Here is a 16,320-nt window from a genome sequence, read left to right as displayed (position 1 = left end):
GTTCGATTCCCGGCCTGATGACCTTTGCTGCAGGTCTTCCCCTCTCTCATTACCTACTTTCCTGTCTGATCACTCAAACAAAGGCTGCTAGCGCCAACAAAACCTTAAAAAAAACCCAGAATACATCCAAAAGAACGCTAAGGTCAAACAGCCAGTTGCTCTCACATGCCTTCTCCCTACGGACATTTTAAAGCTGCTCATCAACTCCAGACTTTAAGGTGCTTCTAAAGACCCACCTACCCTTTGACTTTTAGGCTAAACAGCTAGCTCGACATGTTAACTATTTCTATTTTTTACGTTATTGTTAGTTTCTTTTCAAACTATTTTGTTTGTGTCGTCTCCGTTTGATCTTTTCCCATCTCGGCTAGTATTTATGATGTGCTCTCTGCGCAGCACTACGGTGAAGCTTGTTTGTTGTAGTGTTATATAAGCAGCGTTGACACTGACATAAAGTGGATTTACTTCATAAAGAGGACAAACTAAAACCAGCTGGACCGTCTCCTCGATAAGCCCACATGTGTGCTAACAGCTAGCAGCTGCTAACAGGGTTGAGTAATGCTTTGCTTCAGTGAAGGTCTGAATAGTTCCCAGGTGTCCCTTATTTGACCATTTTTTCTGTTAGATTTCAAAGCGTCATCGTCACCGAGTCACTTATCCAAAGGAATATTAGAACAAAACGTTTTCTCAAGGACAGCTCAGCTGAAACCTTCAATCATGCTTAAGCTTGAATTTTTCATAATTGCATTTCATTTCCACAAAAGAGTGACACTAAAAGTACCACTATTGTGTTTTTAGATCTATTTTTCTTGTCCTACGATTGTATCAACATCCCAGTGAAGAAAATGTATCCATCATTTTTTTTACATCTATGTTCTTATTTTAAAACCTAAAAATATGAATAAAATTGAGCTTCTTTAAAGTTGAAACATATTCAAATGTGACACTTCAAAACATGCATTAGAAAAAAAAAACAGTCGACTTAAAAAGGATCAACTTTTCAGTAAATCACTGAACCAATCACGATTAGTTCATCTACAGATATTAATGCACAATGTACACAACTCAAATCAATTATGATTACCGCTTGCACCAATACCTCAACACAATTACTAACTATAACTTTATTCATCACTGAAAACGATTCAGACACATTCCATTATATAATTAATAAGTTTCTATGGTATACAGTTAAAATGTTCATTTGGTTAGGAGTCACATCTTTGGTTTTAAAGAAAATGCATATTGAAAAATGTGTACATAAGATAAAATACTAAACTTCAAAGCAAAGCTAACACCACACGATTTCTATATATGAATACTATATATAGAAATATATAGTATTCATATATACTATATATATGCATATATATAGTATATATGTCTTCCCTGCTTTTCAAACTGAATTAATTCTTGTTTATGTCTAAATACAGTATTACTTTATAAAATATGAATTTGATGACTCAGACAATGTCTTACTTAAAGTTTACTACTGTGAATAAAGTACATGTATTTGTTCCGTTTATACCCATTTTATGCATTATTTCTTTTACGTAGCTCGAAATAAAAATGCATTTTTTTATTACTAGTTGACGACGACAATTCAGATCGAGTTCCATCTTCGGCACGATTTCATGTCTTAACGCACCCTTTCACCAAGGTTATGCCACCACTATTTAAAGCAGCTGCCTTATGAACACATGAACGCTCCTCCTGTTGCCTTCCAGGCAATGCAACTCCATGTTCAGAACAGAAGCCGTCAACAGGAAATGTTTTGTGCAGGTTTTCTTTTCTTTTTGCCAAGTTGGATCCCTGTTGAATTCATCATCATGCTCTCATTTTGTTAATTCCCCAAAACCCTTCCTCCCCTCCGAGTCGGTAACTTTTCCCCTCTGTAGAAACCTGACGCGTTGATCTCATGCTACCTGACAGTCGAAGACGGCAGAGCCATTCATCTTCCTGTTTTGATCCTACAGCTCAGGGACTTCAAAGCCCAAAGGCCAGCTGACTGCGGCTGACTGCGGCCGACCACTCGCCGCGAAAAAAACTCACAGCGACACGGGAAGCGCAAAAAAACAAAACAAAAAAAACACCCCGTTGACAAACTGAAGGATGACTCTACAGTAGCCATGTTAAAAGAAAACAAATAAAAAAACTCCAGTAATTTAATGACATTTTACGTGCTTTGGACAATGAAACCAGCGGGGCAGATGGCCCGCTCTCGTTCCTGCCAATTAAGATTCGGACAAAACTCCGCTGTTTGTTTCTTTTACTTACACAAGCAAGGTGTCCGAGTTTTAAAGTCGCATTATTCATACGCTTCAACAATTAAAACATCAACACGGAGAGGAGGGAAAAAAATATGTACATTATTCATAACTGTCCTCCAGGGAGACTGGCACTCAGAGCTAATGAGAGGAGGAAGCTTTGAAGTCATGGAGTCGTCGGTGAGGTGAACGGCATGAATTAAGCCCCGCCGTCAGACATTTTGCTGTGTGTGGAAGCCTTTTAGACGGTCCACCCGAACCAGTGTGGTGAATCTCTAACTCTGCTGTTTAACCGGCTTTATTCAGAGAGTCAAATGCTATGAAAGCTGCAGTATGTAACAAAAAATTATGTAGATATCTATTGAAACCGTCACTATGTTGTGAAACTGCATAGACAATCTGAGAAAAGTCGAGCTCCTCTGCCTTTCCCCAGTGCCATAGAAACAACCAGTCAGAGTCAGGAGGCAGGTCTTGGCGCTGTCAATCATCCGCTTTGTCTATCACTCGCTCTCTGCTACAATACAGCCATTAGCCCGTTAGGCACCACATTCATGTAGTTGACTGACAGTGCCAAGGCACTCCTCTTGACTGATTGGTTGTTTGTGACCGTGAGTGGTGAAGAGCCTTTAAATGCTAAGGCTGCTAACATCAGGGGTCAAGTTAGCATTGGCAGACGGCAGATAAACAGTTTTTCCTGTAGTGGTAGGTTGTTTCTTTGCCATTAGAACATTTAGTAATGCACTCATAAGGTTGACTGACAGCGCTAAGCTCCTCCTCCTGGCTCTGATTGGTTGCTCTGGTCTGGAGCAGTGCCTTTCATTGGGCAGCAATAGGGAGGAGGTAGAGGAGCTTGATTTTTTCAAAAATTATTTGTCTCATTTTATATTGTCACATGTTAAACAGTAAAAAAAATATGTAAAAAAAACATTTTTAAAAAAATAAAAGTTACGCACTGCAGCTTTAAAACTCTTCCACTCTTTTTTTTCATCATTATTTTTTTAATAAATAACAGAAGTTTCTTCTTGGTGTCGAAGAAAGAAATCCCAAGAACTGGTGGCGAGCAGCCGCAGAATGAAACGGACATCAATACTCCATGAGGATATATGTACAAAGACGAGATATACTTGTTGTCAAGTGGAGCAGAAAGGATGAAATATGCTATCTGCCGCTCTACAGCGAGGAGAGGTGAGAAGTGTGTTGGCGAGGAGCAGCTTGGCTAAACAGAGGAAGCTCCGCCAGCGAGACCTGACCCCCTTTCCTGTCGCTGCCGGTGTCTACCACGCTGCCCTGTGCCATGCTGATACCCTATCTGTCCAAGCAGATGTCCGCTCCAGCCTGTTAGCATCCCCCTTTCCTGCTCCCCTACGTTAGCTTTAGCCGCCTGCTGATGTTTTGCCCGTCATGGTGCTCTGTCACGCCCTTGTCTCCTTAAAGCAGGCAACGGGGCAGAGATAATAATGACCCCGGCTGTATAAGGGAAGCCGTACACTCATGCAAGAAAACAAAAACAAACAAAAAAGCAACAAGGTCTCCGTGAGGCGACACGACAGGGATGGCTAGCGAGGGCGAAGGCGGTGAAAGAGTTTGGCCTACCTCCACAACGAACTCTCCAACACCTTGGTTGAGTCGGCATGGTAATACTTGGTCAGGATCAGGATGACCTGCAGAAAAACAAGGAGAAAAAAAAGATTCAGAAGAAGTCGACAAAGAGCAGGAAGGAGTCAAAACCACTGATTCAAGGGGTAAAGTCTAAATTTAAAGAATACTTTCAGTCGTTAAAAACACCACTCATTTCTTTTGAGGTAATAAGATAACTACTAGGGATGAACCCACCCACTCTTTTACTGATACTGATAAAGTGCAGTATCGGCCAATACCGATACTGCACACAAATTCAAATTTGTGTTGAATTTATCAATTCAGCACAAAACAGTGCTGAACTGACTTAAAACATTTATTTTTGTTCTTTTTAAACACAGGCACAAATGTACTGAACTATTTAATAGGTCTGCACCAAGACAGCACACTTAAATACACCAATAGCTTCACAAGCTTGGTCAAACATGCGAAAACAACTTTAATTTGTTCCGTCTGTGCAATTAGGAGAATGGCAACCGATGTATAATAAATAATAAAGAAACTGACTAAAGCAATAGTTTGACTACCTTGGTCAAACATGTAAAAATAGACTGCAACAAACCTCCTTTCAAATGGTTCAAAAAGTATAATTAGGATGTAAAATAAATAAAGCATGACGTCTCTCAGAGCACAAAGCATAGAGTTAGACTGAGTAGATCCAGCACATTGTCATCGATTCCCAGTCTAGAATTTTTTTTTTGGTTTTTGATGTTAATATGGCAGCATTTCTAATATTTACAGTATAATCCAACACCTAAAATATGCTTTTCATTTAACTGAGGTATATTGGTATGATCCACCGACCGAGGCTACACAGGATGAGACAAAACTCTGTTTTTTTCTTAGAGCTTCTGTTCTCGACAGCAAAGGTCTACTGGGTTTTGCGATGCAACGGCCAGACGGTCAACCGGTCAGGCAAAGTGGCATTGCTCAGAAGCGTGATTGACAGGCTGCTGGGGCGTTCTAGGTAGAGGAGCAGACAGAGATCCCCGGACTAGCCCCCAGGCTGAGCAGAGGTGACTGGCTAGAGGGGGTTCTCCCTCCAACACAGGCTGTTTTAGCTAACTCAGACACTCCTGATTCATCTTAATGTAAGCAGCAAACTCACCATACCTACACTGAACCGTCTACAGGCAGCGTGCACTTATGATTTGTAATGTGTGACTACTTTGGTTGACTAAAGTATCAGATTCAGGATTTGTGTGGGGGAGGGAGGGAACGAGGAAAGAAAATTTGTCAGGAAGTAAACTTCTGCTTGAAATCCTTTTGAGAAATGATAATATGTGGTGTTTTTCAAATGACTATCAAAGTTACGGCTTCAGGCCGAAATATTTTCTAGGGAATGTTTTGATTCTTGTCGGGTAATTTGCATGAAGTACAGCTAAGAGCTCCAGTGTTGCCTCCAACATAAGCAAAGTCTCAGCGCCTCTAGCATTCAGTCTGCTGCAAATATTTTAAATCCAAACAAGAGTAGGTTTTTCAGTGTTACAGCAGGAAAAAAAGGGAAACTCTGTCATAAAAATATCTCCCTTTTACACTCACTGCTTATTTTCTATTCTAATAATGTCACCCTCTATTTCTTTATCTTTTTCTTTCTTTGTAATGTAGCATGGATTAGCAGGTAGGATCTCTTCATTGAAGAAAACATGTATGATCGAATTAGACGCGTTCATAAATCTAAAATAGAAATTAAATCTATTTATTTAACTACATTGAAATGCCAGCAATCTGCTTTTCCACAGCTTTTTTAAAAAAAATGAAATTAGAACAATATTTTTCTACCCTCTTCTTAGCAAGTTAAACTTTTATTTTGATTAAATTTTAATCTATTGGTTTAAGGACTAATATCTGAGCTCTGAATAAATTCTCAATCTGGTTCCATGGGACAGAAAAAAAAATGCTCCTCATTCCTATAGCATATCCTTTCCATTTTATTAATTTTATTTATTTAATTTTTGGCCCTTTGAATGCAGGTTTTAACATTTGAAGTTTTTGTGGGAGGCTATTAGCATGTCATTTTCAAATTTGGACATTTTTTGGTGTATTATTCAGAAATGGAGTCTTGACAAAAGTTCAGTCTGGAAGACTCTAGTCGCACCTGCCTCATCAATCAGCGCCTCCCTCTCTGCAACCTGGACCTATCAGTGCCGATCCAAGCCTCGCTCCAGCCAATCATCGTTTGGGCTCCAGTTCAAAAGGACCTTCACCCATGGCCTCCTCTGCTCACCAGCTGCGATCAACCCACCTCCACCCCATCTCCACCTTCTGCTCCCGGCTCTCAGGCCTCATCCTCCTCTGACCGCCGCCACCAGTACGGACCCCGGGGGTCTACGTTCCTATGCTGCATCAGGAATGTTCATCGAGCTTATCGAAGTCCAGCTCGACGTCCCGGGCCGGGGCCTGAACGCCAAAGGACTTTGTTTATGTTTATGTTCATTTTGTCATTAAACTCTTTTAATCGCTTTCTTTCTCCGTTTGAGTCTCTCCAGATTGAAATCCTCGTAATGTCATTGGACAAGAAAGTGCAGCAAAATTTTAAATCATTATTCATGCCTTGGAGTGATCAATTTATTATTTAAAGTACATGAAAGATATACAAGTAGAAAACAAAACATACAATTCTGAAGTGGTTTCAAGACCAAGGAATGAAAAAATTGAAAAAAAAGTGATTTTTATGGTAGTATATAAAAAAAAAAAAAACACATTTAGAATTGAAGTTGACGACACAGAAAATGCAGATCGTTAAGGCAAATAAAGATGTAAACTTAGCATTAACATATAAATGTAAAAAACAAACAAAAGACACAAAAAAAGGTCAATCAACCTTGGAGTGGGAGGGTTAAGTGTTGATTGGTTCCCAGCCTTCTGCGACCCAACTGGTCACTCTGAGGAGAGGCTGTCCACCTCTGCTCAGCTGCCCCTCCTGCTAATGAGACGCTGGTGCCGAGCCTGACGCTCATCATGCAGCCTGAAAGTCCCCTGACAGGAGGATTAGATCTGCCATGTGCACCATTAGTGGCCATGCCCTCTGAGCAACTCTCCACTTCCTTTGTCCCGTTCATCCATATCCAGCCCCTCAGTGAAAAGACACTAAATCTTACCAAGTATTTTGCTCTAGTTTCAAGTATTACACGGGGAATAAGACAAAAGTTGCTTTTCAGCAAGATGTATCATCTTGTTTTAATATTAATACCTTAATATTGACGTAAAAAATACAAGTTCCACTGGCAGATTGTTTCTCTTTTAACAAGATATTTTCCTCATGTTAGAAGTGAAATAATCTGCCAGTGGTAGCAGTATATTTTTCATTTTATTAGAGTGAAAGTTGGTTTTACAAACTACAGTTGGTGAGTCACGACTTTCTCTCGATATCCTTTTGTTAAAAAAATGTTTCAAAGACGTGGATCATTTCCCTTCTTTTCACAGTTGCGCAATGTCACATGTTGAAACATCAAACCAAACACTTCAACTTCATGTTCGACACATTCCATGGCACTGTGCCTTTCAGTCCACAACGTAAAAATCAGTCTTATTCCACTACAAAAATATTTCTACTGATCTCCGTTTAGCCACAAACCGGCGATGAAGCAAAGTAACATTTGGTCTACATGAAGAATAAAGTCACACTGGGAGGAAACAAAAAAAGAAAAAAAAACAGCAAAGTATCACATAAGCCAGATTCCTGTATCGCTCTATTGTACATAACACTCTGCATTAAGAGTACAACTTGGCAGCTGCCTGCTGCAGCTCATTGGCCTACAGGGCAATTTTGGCACCGGGTGAGGAACCCCTTCTAATGCAGGAGAACACACTTCTCTGCCAGCCCGTCATTTGTAATTCAATACAAACAAATCACAGTGGCATACTTTGAGTGAACAAGCATCGGAAAACATGTCACGCCAAAGCGATCAAAGTCTGGGAGCTCATTACTCTTCGTGAGCAGAGACAAGAGGAAGAAGAAGGAGGAAAAAAAAGTCCCTTTGCGCTCTCCTCATTTAGATAATAAATTGCTAGGAAGTTTGCTATGAACTCCCTGACCGAGTCGCGGAGGAAGTTCTCCGCCGGAGCTGACTCTGTGACCGCATTGTTGGCCACTATGGGTTTCTTGTTTGTAAGCATGAAGATGGTGACCCTAATGGGATTTATTGGGGGGTGAAGGAGGAAAAAGTCAACAGGATGGTCGGGACCCCTGGACGACTCCGAGACGGATACAATAAAGGCTTTTGACAGGCGAGCCCAGAGCCGGGCCGACTATGAACTCCACTTTGACAGTCACCATTTGTGTCCAACACATTCCTACCAACCGGGCATCAGTCATTCAGCTAATAAAAAGGCACAAAGTGTCCGAGGAACAGAACGCTCGGGGAAAATAACGACACGGACGCCAGCTGTCCGACTGTAAAAAGGAGAGGCGGGGGCGGCTTCACATTCTCCAGAAAGAGACCTCACACATTAACAATTAATGACAGGCCACAAAACAGCAGGGTTACAACATGCTCCCCTAATATATAGATATGTATAAGATTTAAAGCTGCAGCATGTAGCTTTTACAAAAATGTGTTTTTTCCACATTTGTTAAAATTGTCACTGTCAAAACAGTGTAATATGAGACTAATCTGTCAAAAATATTCAAGCTCCTCCACTTCCTCCCTCCCTGAGCTGCTATTGCCATCTGAAGAAAAGGACTGGATAGAAACAACCAATCAGATCCAGGAGGAGGGTCTTATTGCTGTCAATCAACCTCCTGTATGCTGCTCAATGTGCTAATGGTGGAAAAACAACTTGCTCTTACAGGAAAACTGTTTATCCACCTTTATCAGCGGCTATGCTAACTAGCTTCAACATCACATCACATACGAGAGTGATTGACCGCACTAACACCCTCCTCCTGGCTCTGATTGGTCGTTTCAGACTGATGTTATCTGGTATATATATGCAGTACTGGGAGTACTGGGAGAAGGAAGAGGAGCCTGATTTGTCTCCACAGATAATTAAATACACAGATAATGTCTTATACTGTCACAACATGCTCTGATGCTCGCTCCGGAGCACAGAGTGCTGCTGTGTCCATCTAGACCCAATAATCTAGCCATGCTTTTTCTTTCTACCAAGTGGTAGGGAGAACATGGAGGCAAGTCATCTCCACATCCACAGCTCACATGTGGAGCTGGCGACCAAATCAAAAAGTAGTTCTGGAAGGTTAAAGAGTTGGCGTTTGATAGTTGCTTTTTGTATTTACTCAGGTTATCTTTACCTGAGTAAATACAGCCTTGTAAATTGTCAAATAGCACAAAAAAAAACTTAAGGTTCAGGTTCAGGTTAAGGTTGTTCAGAGGGTGAGTATATTTGTTAAAATCACAATAAATAAAATTTAATTGAATAAAATATAAATCAGACTGAAGAAATTACTTTATAATGGCACTTTTATATTATCCCATTTTGTCTCTCTCTGGTTTCCCTCTCAAACACACCAAGGCGGAACCAAGGAGACATTTTCCTTAACAACCTGAAGCATCACCAATAAAAAGCATAACTGGCTTTTTTTTTTTTTTTTTTATAGAACCAGTTAACCATAAAATTCCCAAAGACCAACCTGCTACCTTCCAATCTAATAATATAAGGTTATCAAAATGGTGCTGAATTTGCTCATTTGCTTACATAAAGAAAAGCTTAATTTATCCGAGTAGCTCCTCATTAGCCCCCGCTTTCCCTCTCAGCAGCCGAGTTAATGCTGAAGGATTGCTTGGTCACATTAGGTTGGGGTCGTTCTGCAGATGGACCTATACTTCATGCCGTATATGAGGCAGGCTTGTCACCCTGGCACTCGTTTCGATTTAAACAGTGGTTTTAGATTGCCACCATTCATTAAAGCACCAAGCCAGGGAAGCAGGGAGGGTAATTACATGGACCTTTGCCTCTGGTTTCCCCCGTTGTGCTCGGTTCACACAAAAGGCTTGTGCCGCTTCCCCTTGATACAGTCAATTCAGTAATGTGTAAAAGGAGCCCGGAAATGTGGAGATTGATTCAACATTGAGGCAGTTTTTGTGACCTAAAAATATACCTTGCTGAGCTTTTTAAAAAAAAAAAAAGTTAAATTGTCTTCCAACTAGTGGCCAATTGAAACAATCCCCACTGTTCCTCGTACCGCGTTAGGGATTACCTCAGGGTTAGGGTGAGCGATATGGACTTAAAGTTTCATCACAGAGCCACACAAACCCAACTCTTTAAAACATTCCTACCAGTAATACACGACTTTTGGACACCAGTCACACACAGCAGTATGACTTGTATCATTAAGCTGCACACAGTAACCAGACTTAGTTATATTTTCAGATTGTTATATTTATTAATACTCTCATTGAACAAAGTGAAGATAATGGTTAAACTAACAATCCTGGCCGACAGTTTCAGATGCGTTTTAATTATTGCAACAATTCTTATAGGAAATGTATCATGATAAATTGATAAACGATACAATAAATGCCCCACCTTGTACCAGAAATGTTCCATATAAATAGTACAGGCAGGACTGTTCTGTCGAATAATAAGCTTTAATCAACTAGACGGGGACAATGTACAGCTAAAACAAATGTTGAGATTTGATCCACTGTACCAATTACATAATAAGCTAATTTGCTGTGAAGGTGTGTATCAAGTTGCACACCTTGCATATGTACAAGGATTGGATTACTCCATTATTTTCAATGTTAAACCATTGATGAACCATGGTGTCGTACTTGTTTTATTCATGCAAAACTCTTCTGATTCGCATCCTCCAACCACACACTATCCTTTGATTACTTGGTCAGCTGCTTCCTCAGCAGTTGGTCATGTAACTTCCACTACCCCATAACAAGGTTATCCTAATCTTTGAAAAGCCCATGAAACTGAGAATAAACTTTTCCTTTAAGGGATTGTGTGACACTAGTGGCCTTTGACAGTAATCTGGCAAGAAAGAGAACAGAGGAAAACACAACAAATGTTTCCTGGACAGGAATTGAACCCTAGACGGCCGTGTCACAGACTAACCAGCACCGACACTCCAACACCAACCCACATGCTGCTCCACAAGCTCAGGCTCCCTGGAACAGGTAAGGTGGCTTCAAACTGATGGGCAGCCTTTCTCAAACATGTCCACTAAAGTTCAGGAGCATAATCGTCTCAAACCGTTTACATCTTTGGACTAATTCTAACCAATCGATCGCCGTCCTTAGTTTGCCAATAAAATGCGACTTCTGAAGCCGTTATCTACTATACAACTTCAGGCAACCAGATGTTTGCATCGTCTTTCTGGAGTTTTCCAACAAAAGAACATAGCAGCATATCAATATCCATACTAAACTTACTCCTTTTACCGTTTGGTTGCGTTACATCCATTGCAAGTCAATCAGCATTTCAGGACAATGTCTAGAATAATGTCACCATCTAAAAAAACAAGTAGATTCTTTATCGCTATGTGGATAGGTAAAAACAGTACAAAGATCCAAAAGCCAACCATCTTGTTTTGTCTTTTGGAACAATGCCAGATTAATATTCACATGCCTGCTGCTTCACTATATCTTATTTATAGATTCCATAAGTTTTACTTCCAGGTTTATACTGAAACACTTAACTGAATCATCAATCGCAAGGTTTGTGGTTGAGGTGTGGTTTAAATTGATTACAAACGGTGTAAGCAAAAACAGAAAAAGAAAAGACTGTGTGTGTGAGTCAATAGGCAAAATAGGAACTTTTCCAAATACCTCAGGAGTGATCAAGTGAACAAACGTTTACTGTAGCACTACATATTCCCTGGCACTTCATTATCACCACTTTTCATTTGTAACCTGCTTTCCTTGTTGCTACATTCTCCTTTTTGATCTCTCTGCTTCACAGCTTTTAACTCTCTGTGGTTTTTCCTCCTCTATCCAAGATTCCTCTGTACTCTCATGAATTTCTGGGCAATTGCTATAATTGGGCACTGATCAAACTGGCAGCCTGCTTTTCTAAAAGGAGGAGCCTGGAACATTCAGGGCTGGCAATGCTCGACCAAGTCCATGTGCATCCTCCCCGGTACCCCGTAAATTACAGGGTTCATGAACGACGGCGAGCTATCTTTGGCGTCGCGCATTACTGTAATTTCACGACTAATCCCGAAAGGCATCATCGGGAGCCACGTTGAGACATGCTTTTCTAGCCAAGGGTGGCTGAATGGTGGGGATAATTTTAACCCATTAGAAACTCAATAGTTTGACTGATGCTTTACAGAGGCAAACTGGAGCAAAGGAAGTGTTTGAAACGGGTTGCTTAGATGTGTGATAATCCGCTGTAGGGAGCCCGAGGTCATTGAGACTTTGAAAGGAACTAAAAGGAGAGGGAGCGACGAACAGAGGAAATATCAGATCTAGGAGAAATTAAAGGACAATTCTATAAATCTAGAGATAAAGTGGAGGTGAAAAAGGAAGACTGACGATGAATACAATAGGATTAGGGCACTACGTGATTTTAGAAGATATACATGATAATTGTTCTTCCATTAGCCTAATGGTAGTTACATAATATGAAGAAAGGTGCTAAAAAGAGTGCAGGTATTCAGGATTATGCAACAAACAAGTTGGTAATCTGATGGCTTTAATAAGGACAGAAATCAATAAGACTAAAGAATATAAATAAGCCATTTGACTCACAAGTGTGTTTATTGATTACACATCTCTTGGGAAGAGGCATTAAGGGTAGGTAGTATTTGAGTCCAACTTAACTAAGCCTAAAAAAATTTAAAAATAAAGGTTCTTGATCTCATCTGTAATGTAGTTTTCCCAGAAGGAAAAAAACCCTGAAAAATAAAATAAAATAAAAAATAAACAAGCATAAGAACAGGTTCATGTTACTAAAACCCTGCTATGAAGGCAATAGAGCCCCTGGGAACCGTTTCCCAGAACTCAACACGAGTGGAAGGCAACACACTGGACTGGTTTCCAGTTCATCACAGAGCCAATCAGTTCAAACCTAAACGCAATTTATTTCAATATTTAACCTATATGTTTTTGGACCATAAACATAAAAAGTCCTCATAGAAAATGTGCACACGCTTTCCGAGTCCTAATTTCATTTTGAACAATCTATTGCTAGGAGGCATTGGTTGGCTGTTTGGTACTACATCTCAGTTTTAAAATTACAAACTGCGATTTAACCTGTATGACTGTGTTTATGCTCAACAATAAGCACAGTCTGATTTTATTTTCTGTTAAATCAGAAAATGAAAAGTTATTGAGTTATGGCAGTGTTTAATCGAGAGAGTTAAGGCTTGTTGGGTTGAGTAGCAACACTAAGTTATAGTTAGCATTCATATCGTCCCACCACTTTTAAAATGTTTCTTTAGCCAGCATTATGGAGTACTTTGGGTACTTTGAGTGACTGATTAGATATAGAGATTTACAAACACTGAGTAAACCCAAACTAGCTAACCATTGGTAATGATGCTAAAGTTAGCAGATGCTTCAGAGGATTTTTTTGGTTGGGCTTTAAATCCTACTTTTAATAGTCTGATTAATCAGTTCAAAATATGAAATACACATAACTGTAGTTAAGCCTGAACTACATTATTCTACCCTGAAATTTCCTAAACGTTTTAACTAGCTAACACAAGAGGGAATATTTTCAATGTTTACTTCCTTAGATTGAGTCAAACATGAAAAATAAGTGTAATAATAATTAATACTGGTCCAACATTGTTTCACTGTGATTGGATGCCTTTTCAAGCAGTTTATGGTTGCAAACATTTAACTCTTTGTAAAAAAATTAATATTTCCTAAATATCTTAACCTTTCCCAAAGCTATTGCTAACATCTCATTTTTCTCACCTTGAGTAGGAAAACTAAAACATAAAAAATCCTAAGATTTCTTTTTTAAAAAAAGGAGGTGGTACTTCACTGTCAAGGAAGTACCACCAATTTTAATTGACAAACTTACTTTCAGTCTCTTTTTTTTTAAAGAAATGTATTTCTTAAGACTGAACGTCCAAGTTTCAGATGTTTGAACACCAGAATAGTACAACTACTCAGATTCCAAACCACAGTGTCAATCTTATTTAATGAGGATTGGTGTGAAGTCGTTACTGTAGCAGCCAGAACACTCACATGTTTATTCATGTAAAACATTATTTACTCCCACAAGGATCTTTCTCTGGTGACTACAAAGTATTTGCATGGAGGTTTAATGTAATAATACATCTTCATATATCAAGACAATTTTATTAGCACATACTGGTGTATTATTTTTAACACATCTGAAAGTGTGACTTTAGTCATGACAGTATTTTATCTCCATATACTCATAATGGCAGAAAAGTTCACAGGCTTCAGAGAGCTGGTGGCTTTTAGGAGAGAAATTGTGACAATTTATGATTTTTCTCTCTTTCATGCTGGTTAAAACATTGAGATCTTACTTTTTAACCAATTTGTAACTTTGAAAGTTACAAATGCAAGATAAAAGACGAGTCTGCGTGACTGTGCTTTGGCTGGCTTGTTTTCCTAAAGCCACAGTATAAAAAAATAAAATAAAAAAAAAACCTTTGCAGAAATCCCTATTAAGCTGTAATAAAAACACAATCCTTGATGTAATGTAAATACTTGCTCTTCCCTCCCACCCCCTTTCTCTATTAGCACGTTTATTGTTGATCTAGTCTAGACCTTGGATTTATGTAGAAATCCTTAATTAGGTGAAAATTCACACATCAGTCAATAAGTATAGAATTATTATAATCCTGATTCGTTTGTTTCTCAAAGTCTCATTAAACCCTCCAGTTTTGTGGTTGGAGAGAAAAAAAATGAGAAGCAAACATGAAAGTATGTTAATACTTCATTTATTTCAGCTTGAGGTCTGTTTAAATTGGAGGGTTGCAGTTGGAAAATACTCAAAACAGAGTTCTACTAATGTTCATATTTATTTCACTGAATGAACCACATCAATTAATTAGACACTGATTTATGGTTTTTAAGATGTTTTTTTTCCTGTTAATTATGATTTTTGATCATAACTAAAAAAAAACATGACATTTAAAGGTAGTTTATTACTTCAGACTATGGATGGACAGATCCATTTTTTCCACTTGTGATACTGATATCAGTACCTGAGGTTTGATATCGGCCGATACTGATCCGATACAGAAAAACAGTGCTGAATTGACTAAACTTTTTTCTTATTTTTCATAAAACAGACATGAATGCACTGAATTACAAATTAATCTGATAACTCCACACCAGCACAGCACACTTAAATACACAAATAGCTTGACAAGTTTGGTCAAATATGGAAAAACAAATTAAATTTGTTCAGTCAGTGCAGTTAGGAGGAAAACAGCCAATGTAAAATAAGCAAACAGAAACTGACAAAAACAATAGGCTGACTATTTTTGGTTTAACGTAAAAATAAATTGCAACAAACGTTTTTTCAAATGGTTCAGAAAGAGCAATTAGGGATTCTAAATATAATGTAAAATAAATAAATCTGTTGCTCAAAGCACAAAGCATAGAGTTAGACTGAATAGATCCGACCTTATGGATCAGGCGCATCGTTACCAATAATCAATCTAGAATCCTTTACATGAAACAAGCACTAAGATAAAAACGGATCGGTGCTTCTCTACTTCATGTGTGCTTAATTGGTTTTTATTTGTAAAAGGCACCTTTAATCTCAAACAGCCGTCCTTCCAACATTTTTCAATACGGTGCTTGAACAAGTCGCTACATTTTCCAACAGCAATGTATAAAAATTAGGTATGAAATGTAAACAAAGCATTTATTTTTTAATTCATGAACCTTTTGCAAGTAGTGATCATGACTTTCAGCTAATGCAGTGGAAACAGAGTGATGAGTTATTTCAGAAATGCGGTGAAGTCAGAGTTCATGTCTGAACTGAAACACTTCAGAATCAGAAGAGATCGCGAAACATTCTGATTCGTCAGATTCCTGTGTTTTTAAGGAAAAACAGATCTCAATCGATGATGAATTAAACGGCGAGAATCAATGAAAACAAATTCATAAAGTCGAGTTCAGTCATTACCCTCTGTTCACATTCCCGTAAATGAATAAGTCATTATTTCAGTCATCAATTAATTACAAGTGAAAATAAATGCACTGTATAAAAGCAGATAAACTGAATATGTAATTTTCATAGAATATTTATTTTGTTTGCAAAGAGCAGATAGAAGGTTTGGTTTAGGAGTTTATTAGTTCTTTCATGGCCACAGACAGCAGAGCTTTTCATCTGGCAGATGAAGTTTAGGAGATGATTTTTCCTGAGTTAGGAAGAGAAATAAATTTACTATGTTCTAATGAAATGGGAGTCTGTAGCTGCGTTTCAAATATAAGTTTGCTTCATGTAAACACTGCAAATTTGCACAAACGTTTATATTTTGCTGCTAGGATGAGGTGTTTTTTTT

General features: G+C 38.7%; 1 protein-coding gene across 3 annotated transcripts in view; it reads right to left on the bottom strand.

Annotated features, from left to right (window-relative positions):
- sorcs2 (sortilin-related VPS10 domain containing receptor 2) overlaps positions 1-16,320 on the bottom strand; it is a 307,513-nt gene that overhangs the window by 202,955 nt on the left and 88,238 nt on the right. For all 3 annotated transcript variants that reach the window (XM_081599375.1, XM_081599374.1, XM_008435096.3), the window contains exon 2: positions 3,858-3,925. Coding sequence is in view for 2 of the 3 variants with exons in the window: in XM_081599374.1 (XP_081455500.1) it covers positions 3,858-3,925 (68 nt within the window). In the remaining variant the exon portion in view is untranslated. The remainder of the gene's footprint in view (positions 1-3,857; positions 3,926-16,320) is intronic.

The sequence above is a fragment of the Poecilia reticulata genome, chromosome 18, assembly GCF_904066995.2.
Source record: "Poecilia reticulata chromosome 18, P_reticulata-male-v2, whole genome shotgun sequence".
In the NCBI taxonomy this organism is placed as follows: Eukaryota; Metazoa; Chordata; class Actinopteri; order Cyprinodontiformes; family Poeciliidae; genus Poecilia; species Poecilia reticulata.
This window is presented reverse-complemented; position numbering and strand designations above follow the sequence as displayed.